We start from the raw sequence: 21,272 nt of genomic DNA, 5'->3' as shown, positions 1-21,272 counted from the left end.
TTGGCAGCACAGAGACCGTGTTACTGTACACTTTTACTTTTGTTGATACTCAGTAAACAGTACATAAGTATACAGTAAATAAATAAGTTATAGATTGCTCCCTCACGTGATCGGATCATGATCGGTTATCGGTTTGTTTTGAACTCACTAATCGGTGATCTGTGATTGTCCCCAAAAATCCTGATCGTAAAGCCTACTCTTAGGCAGGGCAAGTAGGAATTTAGATGGGGCAAGTAGATTTGCGAAGTACTTTTCCCGGCAGGGCAAGTAGGAAAAAACCTTATCACATCTGCATACAAATGAAAGCTTGTCTCGTATATTAGAATGAGTTGTTTACAAATACATAGACGCAAGACAAATTTCAGAGTGATCTGACAATAAAGTGCAATCTTATCTTATCTTACATAGGTGACCAGTGCTCCCACCGGAGGCTGTCATGTTGCATCACCATCTTTGAATATGGTATGGGAAGCGAACAAACCTGGCTCAAACGCTCTATTGAGTGTCTGTGACTAGGCTTGTACCCGGAGGATGATCGATGTAGTTGTTTTTGTTTTTTTCTGCTGTTATAAAACACACACGGTGCTACAGTTAAGTAGAATTAGCAGCTAGGTCTTACATTGTTGAACTGTTCTTATGCAAAGTGCAGCCAAACAAACACCAGGCTGAAGAGAGATGGACAGCAGAGCTCCTCTGACAGCTGTGGAGCTGCAGCTGAACTGGCTGGAGAGCACAGTGACCCACGTCCCTTTTAAGCAGCGCCTTTGTTACAGCTGATCATACAGTATCTATGTCCGAGTACGTTTGTCCTCTGATCTTCCTTAATGGGGCCGCACTGCTTACATCCTGTAAGTCCTCCTGTGTAACTTTTTGCTGTGAAATATGACTGAAGGCATGTGTGTTAAAAAAATAATAATAACAACAAAAAAAACGATAGCAATTGATTACATCAGACTGTGGGAAGCTTCTCAATGTAGCATTGCATTGAACCAGAGCACCCAAAACACTGCGGAGGAGCTAACGCTACATTGAGCTGACAGAGTAACTTTGTTAGCTGGTAAGCTAAGGGGAGGGGGTCTGGCTGGTCTGGCCCGGCACCAATGAATCATGGTGCCGGGACGCCATGGTAGTTTCCACTCACTGCTCTCCACACGTAGAGCTAATGACTACAAAGTGGTGACACTGATCATTTTCTAGGATAAGTGTCAAACCCAAGAGCAATTCAGCAGAAACTCGACTCTTTTAAACCCTAGAATACAATTTGCACTTTGCAGTCTGCTACTTCTACTGTTATAAATTCCAAGTCTGGACTGAAATTCACAGAAAAACTTTGTCAGCCAGCCAATCATTAAATCACCACACACCTGATTCATTCAAGTTAAATTTCAGGAATCCTTTTTGGTCCCCAACAGCTCAATTAAAGTTTTGCCTTGGTCAATTCTTTCCAGATAATTTCCTGAAGTTACAGGAAATGAATCAAAGATATGCTGTTAAGTAGCGTAACGCAAATTGTAAATTCATGCCTCATTACTCACACGCCCAAGGATAAATGTGTGGAATGTATTCTCATGTGAGTTTCCAGCCAGATCACATTACATAGTTGAACATTTTGAATGTGATCGGTGACTGAGTCATGGGCTGACATGTGGTCCAAACCGCAACCTTAACATTATCTATGTGTCAGATGGCTGAAGTAGACACAGGAAGAGAGAAGGGAGAAATACTGTTGGGAGAAACCTGTGCTAATGCATAATACCCTGCCATAATTTATTAATCAGCACCTCAGGTTAAGAAGTTAATGCCAAAACTGATGTCACTGAAAAACACTGAGCTAAAAAAGTCATGAAAAGTGAGAGCCTAATACCCTAATAGGTATTTTACCTAACTTTGGTTCATCTGTATTCAGACAGGTTAATGTCCTCTTTTCAGTGATGATGATCTGGGGGCCCACAGGATGTTGTTAACTTAGAAATAAAATTATTACTTGGAAAGTGACTCAGCCTCACTGACAGGAAATCTAACATCTGATTTGTAAAAAGTTGAATTGGTTGGAGAGTACTCCTGTCTTTGGTTATACTGCCACCTACTGCTCATTTACCTGCATAACCTCATGCCCTCATAGCTTTATATGTGGATACAGATCTATTAGGTTATCTGTACACTAGGTCTTGATGCCCAGTTCCGATTTGTTGCCTATATACGATAGTTTTGACCGTCGATTTACATTTTCTAGTGACCCACTGATATCTGCATTTACACCTACTTTGCTTGCAGAGTTTATATCCAACACGTCACTGTTTACAAAGTAAACATCTAGTCCCTTCCAAAATAAATTTAGTAAAGTGCCTGCATGGATGGAGCGGACCTGAGCTGAGATGTGCAGCTGACAGTGACGGTGACAGTTGTGCCACCGTCCGATCCTCCGTTGTTTACGTATAGTGAGGACGGGACAAAGCCTCTTGGCACACAAATGTGAATTGTTTTTCCTCTCTTGATCTCTAATCAGCTCGTTTCAGTTTTTTCCGGCAGGCAAACGTGAAATCTGGGCCTGAATCTGACAATATCCGATTCCATGCGTATTAGTCCCGTTTACACGTTCATGTTACAGTCTGTGCCACTTGAGAGGAAAAAATCGGAACTGGACCACTTGAACCTTGCAGTGTAAAGACAGGCTTGACCAGGCTGCTCACTCTGTCCATCAGATACTTTTTGGACACTTCAGTGTAGGTCGTTGAAATCATGTGGACCAGGCTGGTAATGTTGGAGACTTGAAAGGCCTGATTGTACAGGAGATCTTTGGTAAAGAGCTTCCCATTGTAAGAGAGTTTCTCTGTATCTTCAGACGTTGTGACAAAATTGTTCAGTGTCTTGCTGAGGCTAGTTTTGATGATGTTTGAGCAGTGGTGTAGTGGTCGTTGGACGCGAGGGTGCGCCGTCCCCCCAGTCTTCTTCTTTTTTTTTTTCCCTAAAGAGGAACTAAGCAGGATTTTCCCGTGGCTATGCTACGTTTTTACCTTAATTAAAAAGCTCCGGAGTAATTGTGATCATTAACTACATGACTTGCAACTTGAGTGAGAACGGAGGATCTCTGTATTTCACCTGGCGTCTCACGGCTAAAAACCAACCTTGCAACATCAGTGTAGTACCTGGCCCCGGTGTCCCAGCTCTCGTCTCTGCTGCATCGCAACACAAACGCGCTCCGTAACCCGTGATCTTTTATGACGGACACGTCGTAACATCGCAACGTTATTCACCGCTCCCTATTGATTTTTCACGGGCTTCGTTGTAAACAAATCCACATGGCCAGGCGGAGGGGTATCAAAACAGCGGGAAAGAAATGTTTTTTTTCCCCCTAGAAATGACTATGGAAAGCTGCAGATAGAGCCATTAGAAACGAATGCAACTGATTTTTAAAATGTATTTAATTTTGCCAACACCCACAGGTCGGACCAGGTTTTAATTTCCAGGTCCGTTAACTGTAGTTAGCAGCAGCAAAGACAGGAGCAGCTGCTGTATGGGGAGTGTGGCACTGACTGACGTTATAGCTCCTTAGCAGTGGAAAAAGCACAGAAAACTGAGATATTCTATGGCGAATAACAAAAAAACAAACAGAATATTGCAACGGATGAGTAGATTTTCTATTTTAAAGAAGTGATAATGCTGTGAGGTTGTAGTGTGAAGTGATCGAGCCACATTGTTGGACGGCACCCATACACAGTACATTATCACTGAGCACTTTCTGCCGTCCGTCATGGCGTCGCCTCTCGCGTCACGTGATAATTGTGACGTAGCTGCAAGGGGTCAATATTCTTAAAAAATATAATTTTTTATTAGTATGTGACATATGGACAGTCAGAATTGTGTTATAAGTCATTAACCCAAATAGCCCTAACATGCTAGAATTACCTGTGTCAGACTGGGTATGTAGACTTATGTTACATTGGGTAAGAAAATCTGTTGGATATGTCAAGTCTGGTTTCCCGGCAGGATACAGCTGTACACGCACATGGACTGGCATGCGCACACACACACACACGCAACTGAAAACTGCTGATGTTGTTCACCTTCACTTTGGCATGAACTCAAACAGTTTCCCTGAAGCCACGGGGCCACCACCTGCCCCCTTGGCAGCCCCTTTAAATCACATGTCCACCCATACTACACACACACACACACACACACACACACACACACACACACACACACACACACACACACACACACACACACACACACACACACACAAACAAACAGACTCTCCCTCTCGCTCTCTCTTTCTCTAGCTCCTCCCCTATTACCTCTCACTGACTTTAAATAAGTTGTCTGTAACTTTGGGACATCAGCACTGAGGGGGAAGCACAGAGGATCCCTAAACAGGTGAGTTTACTGACTTGAAGACAGTGTCATCTGTTATTATGAATGCTAAAATTTATAATGTATGACTGGGTGAGTTCTTGTTAGTCATTCTTTTTTATTTTAGTCAGTCAGGGTCCAAGCAGCAAAAATACAAGGGACCTATGGTTTTGTAGGTATGAAAATAATAATAATATATATTATAGTATTATATAGTAGCAGTGTCTACCTGCGATGTCGTGTTAAACTTATGTGCTACAATAATAATCATCAATGTTGTTTATTTATAAGCCCAGCGGACTGAAACATTCAGTTTTTTTTTCTTCCGCTTACTTCTGCTTTAACACATACAGACAAATTCAAGTTCTCACAATATAACAAGAAATATAAACACACTAGTGGCATGAATCAGCCCTAAAATTCCCCCTGCGATCCTGGTACTGTTTTTTGATGGTCTTCTCATGAAGACCCCCTTAATGAGATTACAGTAACACCAAATTTTGGTCAGTCCAAACTTAAGTCATCTACAATGTTAAATTGTCAAGCTTCTGTGTTTTGTTTGAGTGCTCTGCCCATGGAGGTGTTGCCCATGGAGTTTCTGTATTCTATCATTTCCCTCTGGTATCAGTTAAAGGGACAACGAGGAGTTTCTATTTGGTTATAAAAAAGTCTCACGTTAATGTGGATGAATCTACGCTACCCACACTTGTTAATTAACTTGTCCATTTTCGATAAATATATCGTTTTGTCTCTATCGTTATTTTGTTATTTTAATTAGTGGCGGAAATGCTGGGTGAGCGACCAGTATTTCCTTACTTTCGGTTTCGCAGACGCTGCCCAGCGGGTCATGAGAATAACGCAGCTGAATCGCCGTTTATGGTCGGAACTACGACGGTATCTGATCGTCTTAGAACCTCTGAATTTGATTCTTGATGAATGAAAACATTCTTGGCAAGACGTCCGTCTTGCGCCAGTCCAAGAATTTCACCGTGCGCGCGGAGACTCATGGTAAATGTAGTATGAGAACACTTCGTTTTCCAAAACTCCTCTTTGTCCCTTTAACCAAAGTATTTGTTTTCATTTTGCAGAAAAATCAAGTACTCAGCTGTCACATTGAGGTACTCATGGCTTGGGCTGTTTGTTATGGGTATGTATTAGAATGTCAGAATTCACTGTATTGGAATGTCACACGGTCTAATTGTTGCTAAATTAATATTTCACCATTTCTGTTCTTAGGAGAAATTTTGGTTGTAAACTTAATTTTATCATGACCAGCTCTCATTTCAATTAATTACACCTGCTGTATTGAAACAGAGTTTAAGTGGCTCCGGCAAACTGAATAGTTTGGAAAATTAACATAAGAAAGTGGACTCTCCTTAGCTCTTTCTGTTAAGTAGCTGCTTTAACCCTTTCCTCTCTGCACTCACAGGTCTGCAGGGCAGCATGACGAGTTGAGGCATCTGGCTCAGGCTCTGATTGTACCACTGAAGAGTGGACTCTGTTACTTCAACAATGTCTCAGACATCCTCCTCAGTATTAAAGCAGACGAGGTCTATCCTGGATGCCAGGCCTTTGATAATATCAGACGACAGATTATGAACATGAAGCAGCGGATGGAAGACTCAGAGCGCATAGCCAAAACAGAGCTTCAACAACTGGACAGGGAAACTGTGACTCTCACTGCAGAGCAGAGTCGGTTAGCACAGCAGAAGAGACAGAAAACTGACGAATTAAACAATTTGAATACAACACTGTCATCCCTCCAGTCCACTCTAGGCTGGTACGAAGCAGCTTTAGAAACAGAAAGGAGAAACATGTGGTCAGCAGAAAACACCCTGAGTGACATGAGAGCGAAGAGAGATGAAGCACAGAGAATACGAGATGCAGGGATCGGTATCATGTTCATCCCAATTATAGGTTGGATTGCTGGTAAGTAAATACAGCAAGTTATTAGTATACTGGTGATTTCAAACACAATAATGACCACAGTATATGTATCCCACTGAAATAATAAAAGGCACTTGCAAGTGTACAAATTTTTTATTAGTACAAGTTACCAACATGTTTTCTTTAATTTCAGGGGCAGTTATGGTTGGTGTTGGTCAAACGGACATGGACCAGGCCTCCAATGCTGTGGAAACAGCTCGTCGGGAGGTACAAAACTGTGAATCCCAGGTGAACTCATATTATAACCAAGTACAGCACTACAATTCCTTGATCAATCAAGCTTACTGTGACATCACAGCAGCTGACAATAAGATTTCTGAGACAGATAACAAACTTCGTGACATGTCTGTCAAGCGGGGGGTTATTGCTGATATTCAGAATTTAGTGAGACGAGCAGTCACTCAGCTGGGGCTGCTGAGTGGGGTGGGGAGTGTGGTCGAGCTGCAGACCCGACACCTGGTCCTGCTGGCGCCTATGATGAAGGTGATGGAGCAGATGACAGCAGTACTGGGTCAGATCAGTGGAACTGACCTGCTGTACAGTGAAGGCATACACAGCCTGATGGAGGACATGAAGAGGAAACTCAGAAAACTCAAAGAACTTGCTGACACCAATCAGCTGTCCCTCCAGGGTCTTGTGGACTATATTTGAAAGTTTTGAGATCAGGTTACATATGATTAAAATTCTCATCACCTTTGCTTTGATATGGTTTGCTGTGTGTTTTTGTTGTTATTGCCTCATACAACATGTTTTACTTGTTAAAGATTTGTATTAATGCAAATGGCAGTAACTGCACTGTAGCAATGTGAGATAAGAGATAAAAGAGATAAAATTGTTCTGATTGTCTGATGTATTGAGATTTTTGTCGCTCCTCAAGATGAAAACAAGAAGTATTAATTAGGGTGGCAACCTGAATTGTTGTGTAGTTGAAGGTCATTGTAATAAACATGGAAAAGACAATGAATGTTTGATTGAAAGTCATAGTAATAGTTTGCATTTACTGCAAACTACTGATCATCTGTCAATTTGCTGTCTGTGAAATGGTTACATGGAAATAAATTTGATTTCTTCTACTGTAGTCTGTTCTCTTTATAGGACTGGGTCTTGTAATAATGACATCTGACCACTAGGTGGAGACACCACCTCAATAAAATCCTACCCCAGAGTTGATTTGACAGACAGTACATCACACTCAGCCATCAGATTCAGTAGGCATATTGTATACTATATACATTTTGACAGAGCAAATCAACTATTGATTTAGAATAAAGAACTAATTAGAATTGAGTTGGAGGTACATGAAACTCTCCAACCCGAGCACCTCTTCTCGCTTCAAACAAAGAAGTTGATCAAGAATGACCACTCCAGACTCCCTGTCCTCACATTAAACAAAACACAGAATGAGCAAATTGGAATTGCCAATAATCCGTGTATCATTCGTTCATTCGTTTTTCAAAATAAAACCAAAAATAAGAAAACGAAAAAACAACTCTTTTTCTCAGTATTCGTTTCCAAAACTAAAATGAAAAACGGATAACGACTCGTTTTTTCAGTTTTCGATTTTATGCTGAAATGAATAATGGATCCGGAAATGACCGTGATCCGGAAGTGACCGTCTCTGCCTTTACTGCTAGAGCTCGCAAAGTAAAGGATAATGTAGGCTATAGTTCGGAACCTGAAGGGGTTTATTTCTCCATAACAACCGACCAACTATACATTATCCTGCTTATTACACGGTTTACGAGTGAAATTAATTTGAAACATATGTTGAAAATACATGTCAGCCCGAGTCAAAACGTAACCTGTACTGACGTAATTGACTATATGCATGGAGACCACTGACACCTGTGTGATTGAGTGGCTCACAGAGGTAGACGTTATCCGTTTTTCATTTTAGTTTTGGAAACGAATACTGAGAAAAAGAGTTGTTTTTTCATTTTCTTATTTTTGGTTTTATTTTGAAAAACGAATGAACAAATGATACACGGATTGCCAATTAACCTACTTTGTATGTTTTTTGACTTAAAATCAGCAACATATTATGATGGGTGACATAATATTTGTGAAACTACAGTGCATAGGCAGGGAGAATGGAATTATTTTAAACAAAAAATCACCAAAATTGAGTCAAACTGATTTCATACTGAATGTTGTACACACAGCAGGGGCCTCATTTATCAAAGAGCGTGTAAAAGTCCTCTTAAATTTTCAGTACGACGGAAAGGCAAAATGTGCGTACGACCAAAAAATATACGCTCTTTTCAGATCTATCAAACTCCGCGTACACACGGCTGCACGGTATTTCCCTTGATAGATCACACCGGACCTGAGAAAAGCGTGGATGAGAACACGCCTCATACCCAGCCCCCTAAACGGCCCCACGCAACCATATGTGGTCAATGCAAATCAGTTACGTGCATATTAAGTAGCCATGTGCACTCTGGAAACGTGTGGAATGACGTCAGGGGAAGACGGTGAAGACAACAGACGGACGGAGAGCGGAGAAAGAAGCGGAATTTCTCTGAAAACGAGATACATGGTAACACGGCAATATCAGTCAGAAACATCATCTTGCATTGAAAGGCTACAATAAAAACAAAAAACTCCCAAATCTAAATGAAACAGAACAGAAAGAAGAAGAATCATATTTATTCTGCCCCTTATTTTAGATTATGTCATAATAATTTAAAACAGGGTTTCCACTGCCAGTCAGTACTTTGCACCCCTTTCCACTAACCCCCAACTTCCGTTCACTGGAAGACTTTGATTTTCATTTGTGCATAGCTATATATAAAAAAAAACAAAAAACATTGAAATCCACCAGTCTGTGACTTTTCCTAAAATGATGTTGGGCAGCACCCATTTTTGTTAAATACAATAAATATTATTCACACAAAAAATATCGATCATGTTTTCTCATTTGCTTTGATTTGCGCCGACATTATTGTGCTTGCTGCTTGCTTGTGTGTGTCCAGTCTGGCTACGTAACACACGCACGTCGCAGAAATTATTTTCCAGACTGGACAGACTGGTTGTGGAAGAGTTATAGCCTACATGCAAGGGAAAAATATCAATATGATATCAAAAGAAAACGAAATTCGTTTTATAAAGCCAGTATTTAGGAGCAAACTAGTGTAAATGCACAGGGGAAAAATCTGAGTCGCTGTGCTTTTCATGTAAAGTGCCGACGTCAACGTGTGCGGTGGTGGTGGTGGTGGTGGTGGTGGTGGTGGTGGGGGGGGGGGGGTCATCATCACCACCACTTGCTACTTCAAACAGTGCCCCGCTCCTCTCTCCCTCGCATACTGCAGTTCTCTGACTCTGCAGCGGCGTCGCCAATTCCTCTTGTTCTTCAAAAAGCGTGTAAATGCCGGTACGCCATGGTCGGACTGGTCGTAAATTTCGGCACTTTCTCCCGACAGGTTTTGGTTTGATAGATCCCAAATTAGGCGGAGAAAAGTGCGTACGCACAAAACGGGGGAAAGAGCGTGTAAAAAAACGTGTATCCACAATGATAAATGAGGCCCCAGGAGACTGTGTGTCCTATGACATAGTTATTGTGACACTCCAGTGCATAGAAGTGTAGTTGCTATAAAGTCAATATCTTACCAACTTTATTACATTGTTTACATTGTTGGTTCTGCTTCAGTGAACTCTAACAAGTCACTAAATATGACCAAATACTTACAATATGTACTTGGGTAAAGTAATATCAAAGTTATTGATATCTTGGTGCAATAATATGTAGGGTAATGATACTGTGATACAATAATATTCAGGTTTTTGGCACTTTGGTGCATTATGTTTTTTACATCATGTACATGTGCTTTTCATACAGACTTGGTACCACTGTAGAACTCAGACAAACCCCCAGGTGAAGTCTCTATCTCAGAATAACACACTATGGGATTGATATCCATCTCTTCTCCTAACTGTAAGTCTAAATATCCAAGCCTTTCAAACATGGTGATTATCAAAGTCACTGATTGTTTGGTATGTAAATATCAAGGTTATTGACACTTCATATTCATTGGGTAGAGTACTAAAAAAAAGGCACTGACCATCTTTAAGAATTTATTCAAACAAGTGAGGACAGATAATGCAGAACAGTTCACCGACGCTGTAAGCAGATGGTTCGTTTGCACTGGAGTGTCTCAAAAATAGTTACAGGTATGATGGCTACTTAACACATCTGTTATCACAATCACCATATTTTATTTTTTAAATTAATTATGATGATTAATTCACAAATGCTTTCAATAGAAGGTGAGAAAACATTTCATTTTAAAAATATTTGCCCTTAATTACACAGTGATAGTTAACATTGATTTAATATTTCAGGAATTTGAATATTGATCACATACAGCTCCTGTTGATAAGGTCTTGTTGTAATTTATATTGATATGCCATCTATATATTGCATTATGAAACTGTGGTCATCTCTTTTTTGATTGATTGATCATATTTATTTCAAACCAAACAATAATACAACATAACAAGAACATCCACAGGACACCATATAACCAAATATCGAACAGGACAAACAACAACAACAACAGACACTAACAACAACAAACACTGTTTGAAATGGGGATGGAAGAAGCAAAGCTCATCAGTTTCCAATCCCAGACAACACAACCAAAACACAAGGTCACTCTCTAAAACCCCTCCCCCTCCCCCCACAGTCATTACATTAGTCAATGCATTTTCCAATCAAACATCCATAGCTACAGTCAAAATAACAGACCTCTAAATAAAGAACTGCAATGTGATATGACATATTTTTTTCTACAAGCAGGACAATTTCTTTACACATAACACATCTTAAGCTTGCTTATGATTTTCTTCATTACTTGCACATTGTTAAAATAAACCATCAGGAAAGAAAAAAGCAGAAAAAACAGCATCACTTAAGCTTAAAAGTGTCAGGAACAACTGTGTGTGGTTTTCAGTTACTAGCAAAGCTATATTATGAAGGTTTTATGGTAAGAGCAGGCATGTTTTGTTTCTGAATATTACATGATTTTGCACAAACCTACACACCGTCTTGTTTTCATCTGACATGAGAAACAAACCTAACTTGAATCAGGTATAACAACCTTGTTCTTCCTCACTAAAGCCTCCTTGAACAATCTCTTTGATTCTTTTGTTCTCCTGTGGTGGAATAACTGGAAGAACAGCCTTCAGTTCGCCCTCTATTTTTGCCATCCTGGCATCGGTCTTCCTTTGAAACTCATCCTTGTTCTTCAGGACCAGCTGCAAAATCCCTTCCTGGGCTGCCTTGCAGGATTGTTGCAGACTTTCACGCTCACTCAGGAACTCTGGTTTCTCCTTATCCATGGCCATGAGCCTGCCCAGGCTGCTCACTCTGTCCATCAGGTACTTGCTGGACACTTCAGTGTAGGTCGTTGAAATCATGTGGACCAGGCTGGCAATGTTGGAGGCTTGAAAGGCCTGATTGTACAGGAGATCTTTGGTAAAGAGCTTCCCATTGTAAGAGAGTTTCTTTGTATCATCAGATGTCTTGACAAAATTGTGCAGTGTCTTGCTGAGGCTAGTTTTGATGATGTTGGAGACCATCTGGAAGAAGCGCACCATCTTCTCCCACTGCTCTTTGACTCTGCCCATGGCATCCAGACCCTTGACCAGCATCTTGATGGTGGTATTAAAGTCGATCTCTTTGATTTTGCAGTTCTGCATTTCAATCAGAACGTCATTCAGCTCCTTCTCATTCTTCTCCATGTTCTCCACACACTTCTCATATTGCTCCCGTGTTTGTTTGAGTTGTTCTCGGCTCTGCTCTATTTTGAAACGAGCATTCTCAGTTGCTGTCTGGCCAGCAGACTTCTTTTCTGAGCTGCTGTTCTCTGCTTTATACATCATGGGTGGTTTGGGGGTAAAAGCTGGAGTGCCTAAAGTTCCTTTGCTCATGGAGTCAAAAGCGTAGGCTTCTTCATTCAGCTTTGTTAGTTTCTCAACCAGCTGCGTAGTTGCTGCCTCATCCCACTTCTGATCAGGGGTATACTTCGCTAGCTCTTCACATATGTTGAGGCTCTTTGCACAGAGTGACAAAACTTTGTCACATGTGTTGTCCTTTGGCATCTTCTTCATTTCCTGAGAGATCCTTTCAAATTGCTCCCCAGTCCATTTGGTCTTTGGGGATTTTTTCTTCTGATCATACAGGTTCTTCCAGTCTATTTCATTTCCACTGACAAACGTTTTGAAAGTTCCTACAAGTTTCAGAATCTGTCCAGACGTACTGCAGGCTGTCATTTGTGTGATCCCATCAACATTGTCACATAGGTTGTTTTGCTCTGTGGGTGATCCAGCTGCATTCTGGAAAGAGCCAGTCATTTGATTGGTGAACCCATTCAGAACTCCTGTTAGACCTGTTGTGATTCCTTCAACAAAATCCATGCCAATCATCTCCCAGCCAGAAGGAAGTGAATCCATGGATTGCTTGAATTCGTCTTGTGCTTTTTCCATCTGTTTTGACATGGCCTCCATTGCTTTCTTGGATTGTTCATTCAGAAGTTTGGCAGTCTGCTCCCTCAATTTAGCCTCTTCCAGTTTCATCTTGACATTTTCTAGCTCATCTCCATAAAAGTGTTGAGCGTTAACACAGGCCTCCAGCAGCTCCTGGATTAAATTTATCACATCAGAATACTTCTTTTCAACACCGTCTGCTAGTTTCACACAGTCGTCTGCGATTTCACGAATGTTCTCCAGTTGATTTGGGAGGAGGTTTTCAATAACTTCATCAGTGGAATTGAAAAGAATGTTGATCGCTGTCTTCATGTAATCAGGAACTGTTCCTGTGTGGATGCGGATCTGATCCATATTCTTATGGGCTTCATTGAATGCATGCCAGCCTGAGTTACAGATCTGCATGAGAGAGGCCCTGAAGGAGTCTGGGTACTTGATGTACTTGAAGCCATCTTTAGGGGCGTTTTTGTTGATGGAGAAGTCGTCACATGAGGAGATGAATACAAGCTCTCCCATGATGGCAATAGAGAGGGGAGCAGGAGTCAGATACTCCTCCCAGTTTGCATTGGGTTGCATCAGCATCCTGGTGGTTTCTCGCATCTCTGCTGCAGTGGTGAGACTTTGAGTGGTCTTTGCAACTTGGTTGGCCATTGTATTTACTGTAAAAAAGAAAAAAGACAACAGAGAAATTAGGAGGCATTTTTCTACTCCTATAAAACTAATTTTGTTGTAGGTGTTAACCCTCTCAAGCTGATGGAAAATAACAAGCACTAGTTCTACATTTGAGTGCATTTGTATTTTTCCACATACAAATGTGATTTATATATTTTAATATTTATTTTTTCTGAACTTGTTTGTTTTTGCTTTTTAGCAAAGTGAAAAACTAAATAAAAATGAAAACTAATGAAAATTTTAGAAGTATAACCTAAACACACACACACACACACACACACACACACACACACACACACACACACACACACACACACACACACACACACACACACACACACACACACACACTGATTACTGACACATATGGTTTTAGATAAACAAATGATTATACAAAGTAAAAATAAACCAGAGTTGATAACATATAAAGGGCAAACATGCTTACCCAAAAATTAGTTTACCCAGATAAAACACTGGGCCTCGTTCATGAACCATCCTTGAAGGGATATTTCAACATTTTGGCAAATTGGCCAATTGCCATACAGTAATCTCTATTAGGAGTAGGTTTGTTACCTTTAATTGTTGGTGCAAGCTATTTTTCGATCAGCAAAGCAGAGAAGTGAACTGCTCAGAGCTACGTTACAGAGGCTAATGGGATTTCTTGGTTTCCCTCATCAAACTCATCAAATACACAATCTCCGAAACGCTGGTCCGCTCATAATTCCAACACCCCATTATTCTTCATTGTTCTGAAATGTTTCAACATCCCATTGTTCTGACCACATTAAACCCCTTGTTCCGACGTCCAGTTGTCATGCTATGTGATTATACTAGGCATCATAGAGAGGAAAGAATAAAACACCATAACCTCCTGTTGTTAACCCTGGTGCAAGTTGTGCGTGAATGATGCGCTGGGGTCCGTGTTGTTTTAGGAGTTCTCTGCAGAGTTTACCGGCCCCCAGTAGGTTATGGGATGTAGGTTATGGTTAGGATTAGGGTTTGGTTAGGCACAGTGACGTTGTTTGATGTACAACGTGCACAGGCATAGGTTTTCACTTGTATCAGACATTGATATTAGGGTTAGGATTAGAAAGATTGAGATTTCAGAAGAACGGGATGTCCAAAATATGAGTTTAATATGGTCAGAACATTGTCGAAACATTGAGATCACAGAATAATGGGTGATTTTCGGACTATTTGGATGTCAGAATAATGAGATGTCTTTATTATTAATTAGGGCCACGGGCAATCGCACCGGGCACTGATCCCTACAGCTATGAAATAGCTGAATATAAAATTTTGCATTGAAGTCAATGGGACGGGCGAAAAAAAAAAGAGCGAAAAAGACCAATCATTGGAGTTTAACCAACGTCTACTGCTCAGGCATACTTTCACCTAGAGACTCCATTAAACTTTAAACAGTAGACACAAGTCTTGTGTATTGGTGTATTACTCCACATTTTGATAGGTCATATAGTTTTTGATCAATCCCCGATCAATGACCATGATCATTTTTGGAGAAATTATGAGATTATAATGTGTGTGTATTGCACGGAATGTTCGTGTCAGAGCGCGTGACATCATCAGTTAGAGTGGGAGAGATGCCAGAAAAACTCCAGATTTTTTCTCTTTCCAAACTCCAAATGGCCACAATTTACACTCTACACACATAATTTCCGCCACGTTTGTAGACGAGCTCATCCTCGATCTCATCATCTGCTCAAAATATCAGAGTGACTTACAGAATTTAAACTCTGAGCCTCTAAGTGCGGCCACGTCTGTCTCTGCTCCTCATTGACTCCAATACAAATATTTTCTGAGAGAAGCAGAACGGCCTGATGTTTTAAAACTGCCAGCGTCGCCAAAATATTTACTGTAGAAACACCAAATCGTACCAAAATTTTCAGTAAGTCCTTAGAGCAACGTTGATCTGTGTTTTGTTCTGATAGGAGTTACCGTTTTGTCATGCTAAGCCTAAATGTGAGACCGGTGCAGAGGCAGAAAATGGCTCTTTTTCTCCACGTTTCTGTCTGTCTCAGCCTGCGGGGGCCTCTATCGCCGTGGTAACCTCTGTGATCCTCAGGCCAGAGCTCGTTAACTTCATAAACAATCCACCTGGCGCTCGTTTAAATGTTTATAAACAGAGACACAGCTAAATCAGACTGACACAGGATGCAGCTACTAACTAACTATGTGTCAAGTCAGTCACACACACACACACACACAGACTCTAGAGCCAGCTTCATGTGATTACAGTCACACACACACACACACACACACACACACACACACACACACACACACACACACACACACACACACACAAACACACACACACCTTCATGTGATAAAAACACAGTTAACGTGCAGCAGAATTTACACTTAAACCATGATTTAATCTGGTTTTAAAGTTAAACCTTGTTGGTGTCAAATGCGTCAAATGCCTCTCGTGGGAGCAGCTGATAGAGTCCCCCCCAGCTGAAAGCAGCCCACCCCACCAGCCAGAGGGTCCAGGACCATAGGGACTGCAGTGGAGGAAGGCTGCCTTAACACCCTGCACAATGGCACCCAGTACACAGAAGTTAGACAGGACCAGTCAGCCCATCACCTGGTCCGTTCAACAAATCAGTTTATGCTACTGTGATTTATGTAGCCTAGTTAAATACTACAGTAATCATCATAGTGTATGGCAGGAAAGACCATTTAAATCTGTATCAAATATCGATTAATGAATTAATCGATAATTTGCATGTTGGTCTTGGTTAAGTACCACCTTGAAAAAAAAAAACAATGTTTTGTTGCTTAAGCTATTCAGTCATTCAATGGTATACTAAAATCCATGTGAAAAAAATGCTTCTCACTGTTCTCAGGTCAAATATTTATATGCGATTAAAATGCAATTAATTGCGATTAATTAATTACAAAGCCTCTAATTAATTAGATTAATTGAGTCCTGTTTATTACACAAGATAAACACACACACACACACACACACATACACACACACACACACACACACACACACACACAGTTAACCTAATGTGGTTACAGCTCCTCCATATCAGTGTTTATAGAAAGATGATCATGTGTCTGTCTGATCAGCTCTGTCTTGACCTTAAGATCGTGGGTTTGATTCCCATGTTGACAGAGATGGCACAACCGGCAGTAGCCCCGTGGCCCATTCAAAATTTCCCGAGAGGAAATTTTCTAGTTATTATTATTGCCTTACTGTGTTTTTATTGAGTGTATGTAAAGTGATGAGCCCTGTCAAAGACAAATTTCTGCTACCCTTTGGGGCAGACAATAAATTATCTATCTATCTATCATCATGTCAGATTTATGACATGGCACCCCCTTTTTCACAAAAAAATAAAATGTATGTCTTTTGTAAAATAATTTTGGATAATCATTCTGACATTTGTGAGCAATGGCAGTAAGTTGTTTAAAAAAAAAAAAAAAACACAACAAAAAACCCCCCAAATCAATTCACTTACCTTTTCTGCTGCTGAAGGAAGCAAGAGTGTCTGCTTTAGTCGAGAAGTGGTTGCTGGGCTCAGTCAAGAGCTCAATAAATACAGATCAGGGAGGCAAGTTCCTCCTCTTGTCTTCATTTCATGACCCACCCCCTTTCTTAAGAACATGGGTCTCTTTCATGGTAATTTCAATTTGACTTTCTTTGTTGGTATCTGTGGCTAGAAGTGAGGCTGTTTCCCAGAAACTACATGCATGCATGCGCAGATGAAGGCTAAATTTTTTAATGATGGATTTAAGGTTTAAACAAATTTAGGATTTCATATGAATGTGATTATATACGCTTTTAAATTTAGTAAATCTGGCATGGGACTGGACATTTGTGCAAAGTTTGGTGATTTTTCATGTATGGTAAGTAGGATTTCCTAGGAAGAAGAAGAATTCTGGCAATAACTAGGTTCCTGGCAGCTTACGCTGCCTATAGCAAAAATATATATGATTTCCGAGTATGAACGTTTAGTTCTGCCAGCAACAAAGATTCAGTTATGTCTGCAGTGAGGATGTTATCTATCTGCCGCTGTGGGGAATCAGTCAGACCACCAAGTGGCAACAGCACCAAACAGTTACAAGGAAAACACAGGATATCTCCAAATGGGCTAATTTTATGCAGCCCGAGCACATCAAATCTATTCTTATTTATTTTCCAAGTGTGAATGATTGATGGATATAAAGTCCTGCCCTCATCATTTGCTGATCATTTGGGCTAACTTCATTCAGACCACAGGCCAATCAGTTCTGACCAGTGGGTAAATGATTGACAGGTGTCACATCAAGCACCTATGATTTGCTCTTCTTTGGGCTGATTTAATAGGCTTTATGCAGAGCTCCACTACTTCCTGAACTTAAACAAGTTCCTTTACTTCCTGTCTTACATTATTGGACAAACTGATTAATCCAGGTGTGTCTGACCATTGTTGTGACTACTGAGGTCAGAGTCAGACACACCTGGATTAATCAGTTTGTCCAATAATGTAAGACAGGAAATAAAGGAGCTTGTTTATGTTCAGAAAGTAGTGGAGCTCTGCATAAAGCCTATTGAGCCCAAGACCAATGAGTTCAAACCAATGAGGAAGCTGTATTGTTGTTAGAGAGAAATCTGAAAACTACTACTACTTCTGTCAGTATTTCTTCATGCAAAGATCTTGCAATACGAAAGGTGGTCAGGCTATAGTTGGTTTTTGAGATGTGTCAACACCTTTCACCAACAAAATGTGACAGTGACAGTTTTTTTTAAAGAAGAGTGCAGTCCTTTCTCAGAACTCAAATTGACTTCATGTTGTAAAAAAAATGTTACCCACAAACTTGACACTTAAATTAGCAAACGCCCCCCCCCCTTTAACACACACACACACACACACACTAGTTGGACCAGTCCCAGCCTGGTCAGATGCGTACATGAACTGATGAAGCCTCTTGGATGAGAGGTGAAACGTCTTCCTAGACAAATAACTAAGTCCAGTTGCTTTCGATTTAACCTCCTTTGAAATACTATGACCTGGGCAAATGAGAATATGCACCGGCTTACACACACACACACCTAACTAAACCACTGTGGGGGTGGGTGGGGGGGTTTAACACATTTGAGGCATTCTGGTTGTACTTTTTTTTTTTTCAACAACCGTGAGTCGGCCTTGATGAGCAGGACCTCAGAAATTCTCTGAGGCTTTGAGCTGTGTGCATCAGAGAGTTGAGATCCTACACGACGAGCACCTGCGGTTATCGTCGCTAATCAAGATAGGATTAATAGAGAGTTGGCCACTCCGAGGTAAAAACCAAAACCCAAATAAAATAAACAGCTTCCAGTCCAAGGGGGGCACGGCCGACTCTCTGGGCGGGCACGGCTTTACTTTAGATTTTATGAGCGTTACTCAGAACACAACACAACAACTCAACCTCGTTCACATTAGTAATACCACGTTAGCCCTTTGCGATTCAGTAGGTACTTGAAGACACATAACCAACGGTGCAGGTACGGTATACAATGCTCTAGTGGCGAACCGTGGGCGCTATAGCTGGTCTTCCCCCTCGGCCATCACCGCCAAAAAAAGACATCAAATGCACAATACGCCAAAAGTTACACAAGGCTGGCAATACAAAATCTTATTTTTAAAGTTGCAATGAAGTAAGTGCAAATGCCCCTCCATTTGTAATTATGCATGGCGCAATGCATATCCATGTCAAATAAATTAAAGTTACAATTTTCATTATAGGTTGCAGTACACCTCCTTAATTGGGAGCAGGTCTGATGGGCCCCTTGCCTTAAAGTTTGCTATGTTGTACATGACCGTCAGTTCAGACATGACGAGGTTCAGAGGGTGCGCATAACAGTGCACAAAGAGAGCTTGTGGTATTTTTTCCTTTATTTTAGCTTGCACCCCATTCAGTCCAGAGGCCATGACTGCAGCTTTATCGTATAACTGGACAATTACCTTATTGGTGCAGGTACAGTCCTCCAGAAACTCCAAAACTTGACCAGCCATGGCTTCTGCATGCTTATCACCACTGACATCACCAAACTGGAGAAAGTGCTCCTTCAACCAACACTAAGGAACTTTTCAACCTTCATAAAATATTTTCATAACTTTTGTGATGATACATCGACTTACAACAAGTTGAATGACACCTCTGTCGTGGTCTGAGGGGGTCTGTATCTCTTTCTCTGGCACTAAGCAGCTTTGAGGAGCATGGTAGGAACCCGGCTCTCACTTTACTTTCACTTTCACTTTTGCGAATCACAACAAGGAGGGAACAGGCAAAACGGCACTTTAGCAATGGATTATGTTTGTGTTTTCACTTTGAAATGATCCACTGGAAACAGAAACTTAGTTTTGATGTCTTCTGTTAATTTTAATGCAGGATATTTACAGGGCTTCACGCTAGTGTTCATGGGAAATGGAGTCTTCCTTCAGGCAAAACACTACCGCTTTGGTCCACAGGCGCCGCCAAACTCAACCAAAACTGAAAGTTCTTTAGTACTGCTTTCACACTACTGTCAGTAGTGTAATGCAGGACATATGACATCTGAGCAGTGTAACTTTCATCAGATGTTTTGTCTACCATAACGGAGAAAAAATGTGTATTCCTCACCTCCTCCTTCATTGCTTCTTGTCATTACAGTAGGCTACATCTGCCACGATTGAATCAGGTCATTCAGAATTTTGATGGAGGTGCCGATGAAAATAGTGGCCGAATCCAGATGACAGCGCAGAGGGCTGTGATACTCAGCCAAAAACTCCAAGTAGTTCCCCTTGGACTCTTTACTTTCACCATGTTCTCGAAATGCCAGCTCTTGCTTTCCAAGAAATGCGATGACATTGATGAGACGTTTCAGGAAATCTCTGTTCTGCCTGACCTTGACACTCTTGTGTCCCCCAAAATTTTCAAATTGACCATCGCTGGCAGGTGTGCCGCAGAATCTTGATGTCTTTTAATTTCAGTTCTGGAGTTGGTTTTCCGTTTTTTATTATTTGAAGTTTTTCTGTGAAAGGCTGCCTTGAAAAAGGTGATGCTATCAAGCTAACCACAATGTCGCTCTCGTCCCATTTGCCATTTAAATCTCAACCGCTCTCACGACTCTGCGAGATTACAATGTTCGGACTTCATTAAGGCCTACAATCTTTCGCTTTTGTCCCACCCACTTAAAATCACACCGTGATTGGTCAATTTACCCTTACTCTCCAAACCAAGACACAAAGCTTGGCCTTCACGGGATTCATGAAGTCCTAACCAATTAATAAGACAGCTAACCCGGCCTTGAAATAGACGATGATTCTGTTTGTATAACCAGGACAGTAACCCTTTCATTGCTGATGTAAACTTAACTTTAGAACACAGATGAGAGAAAATGTATTGTATTAATTTAATACAATACATTTTTAATACTATTAAATTAAATGAGATAGAAGTTTTAAAAAGTAATTATTTTTTATATAATACTCACACAGGAGTATTTCCAAATAGGCTATTTTACAATTAAATATATAACAATTTTTTTTGTCACATCCAGACTAGACTACTGCAATAGCATCCTATACGGCTCATCATCCAAACTCCTCAATAAACTGCAATACATCCAGAACTCTGCTGCCCGCCTGCTCACCCACACCTGCTCCCGAGAACACATCACCCCTGTCCTCCAGAAACTGCACTGGCTCCCCATCGCACACCGCATACAATTCAAAATCCTCCTGCTCACCTACAAATCACTCAACAACCTGGCCCCCACCTACCTCACAGACCTTCTTCACCACTACAACCCCCCCCCCGTGCCTTCCGATCCTCAG

The 21,272-nt window shown here is 41.0% G+C and overlaps 3 protein-coding genes across 5 annotated transcripts in view; 1 reads left to right on the top strand and 2 right to left on the bottom strand.

Annotated features, from left to right (window-relative positions):
- The first annotated feature begins 4,279 nt into the window (after positions 1 to 4,279).
- Positions 4,280 to 7,378, top strand: LOC146978467 (uncharacterized). 3 transcript variants are annotated; one of them, XM_085791163.1, is made up of 4 exons: positions 4,280 to 4,377; positions 5,442 to 5,500; positions 5,783 to 6,282; positions 6,434 to 7,378. In XM_085791163.1, the coding sequence occupies exons 2-4, from the start codon at positions 5,478 to 5,480 to the stop codon at positions 6,949 to 6,951; spliced, it is 1,041 nt and encodes a 346-aa protein (XP_085647289.1). In that variant the 5' UTR covers positions 4,280 to 4,377; positions 5,442 to 5,477; the 3' UTR covers positions 6,952 to 7,378. The 3 variants fall into 3 exon arrangements, with proteins under 3 accessions (XP_085647289.1, XP_085647290.1, XP_085647288.1); XM_085791164.1 differs by lacking the exon at positions 4,280 to 4,377 and adding an exon at positions 4,481 to 4,529; XM_085791162.1 differs by lacking the exon at positions 4,280 to 4,377 and adding an exon at positions 5,084 to 5,361.
- A 3,835-nt stretch (positions 7,379 to 11,213) lies between these two features.
- The window catches only part of LOC146978456 (uncharacterized), a 141,043-nt gene continuing 130,984 nt past the window's right edge, over positions 11,214 to 21,272 (bottom strand). The window contains exon 2 of the mRNA XM_085791167.1: positions 11,214 to 11,335. The gene's annotated coding sequence lies outside the window, so the exon portion shown is untranslated. The remainder of the gene's footprint in view (positions 11,336 to 21,272) is intronic.
- LOC146978466 (uncharacterized) lies at positions 11,335 to 13,465 on the bottom strand. The gene has a single exon (XM_085791168.1). It carries the CDS (start codon positions 13,435 to 13,437, stop codon positions 11,386 to 11,388), a length of 2,052 nt encoding a protein of 683 aa, XP_085647294.1. The 5' UTR covers positions 13,438 to 13,465; the 3' UTR covers positions 11,335 to 11,385.

The sequence above is a fragment of the Trachurus japonicus genome, chromosome 11, assembly GCF_045865225.1.
Source record: "Trachurus japonicus isolate A0001 chromosome 11, Traja_1.0".
NCBI lineage: Eukaryota > Metazoa > Chordata > Actinopteri > Carangiformes > Carangidae > Trachurus > Trachurus japonicus.
The sequence above is the reverse complement of the archived record's forward strand: the minus strand, read 5'-3'. Positions and strand labels throughout refer to the sequence as shown.

Bases quoted from the DNA above. Each gene is read 5' to 3' on its own strand.
- LOC146978467 (XM_085791162.1), top strand. From the start codon at position 5,290: ATGAAAACATTCTTGGCAAGACGTCCGTCTTGCGCCAGTCCAAGAATT. The intron at 5,362-5,441 runs GTAAATGTAGTA...TTCATTTTGCAG, and splicing joins CGTGCGCGCGGAGACTCATG to AAAAATCAAGTACTCAGCTG. The intron at 6,283-6,433 runs GTAAGTAAATAC...CTTTAATTTCAG, and splicing joins AATTATAGGTTGGATTGCTG to GGGCAGTTATGGTTGGTGTT.
- LOC146978466 (XM_085791168.1), bottom strand. From the start codon at position 13,437: ATGGCCAACCAAGTTGCAAAGACCACTCAAAGTCTCACCACTGCAGCA.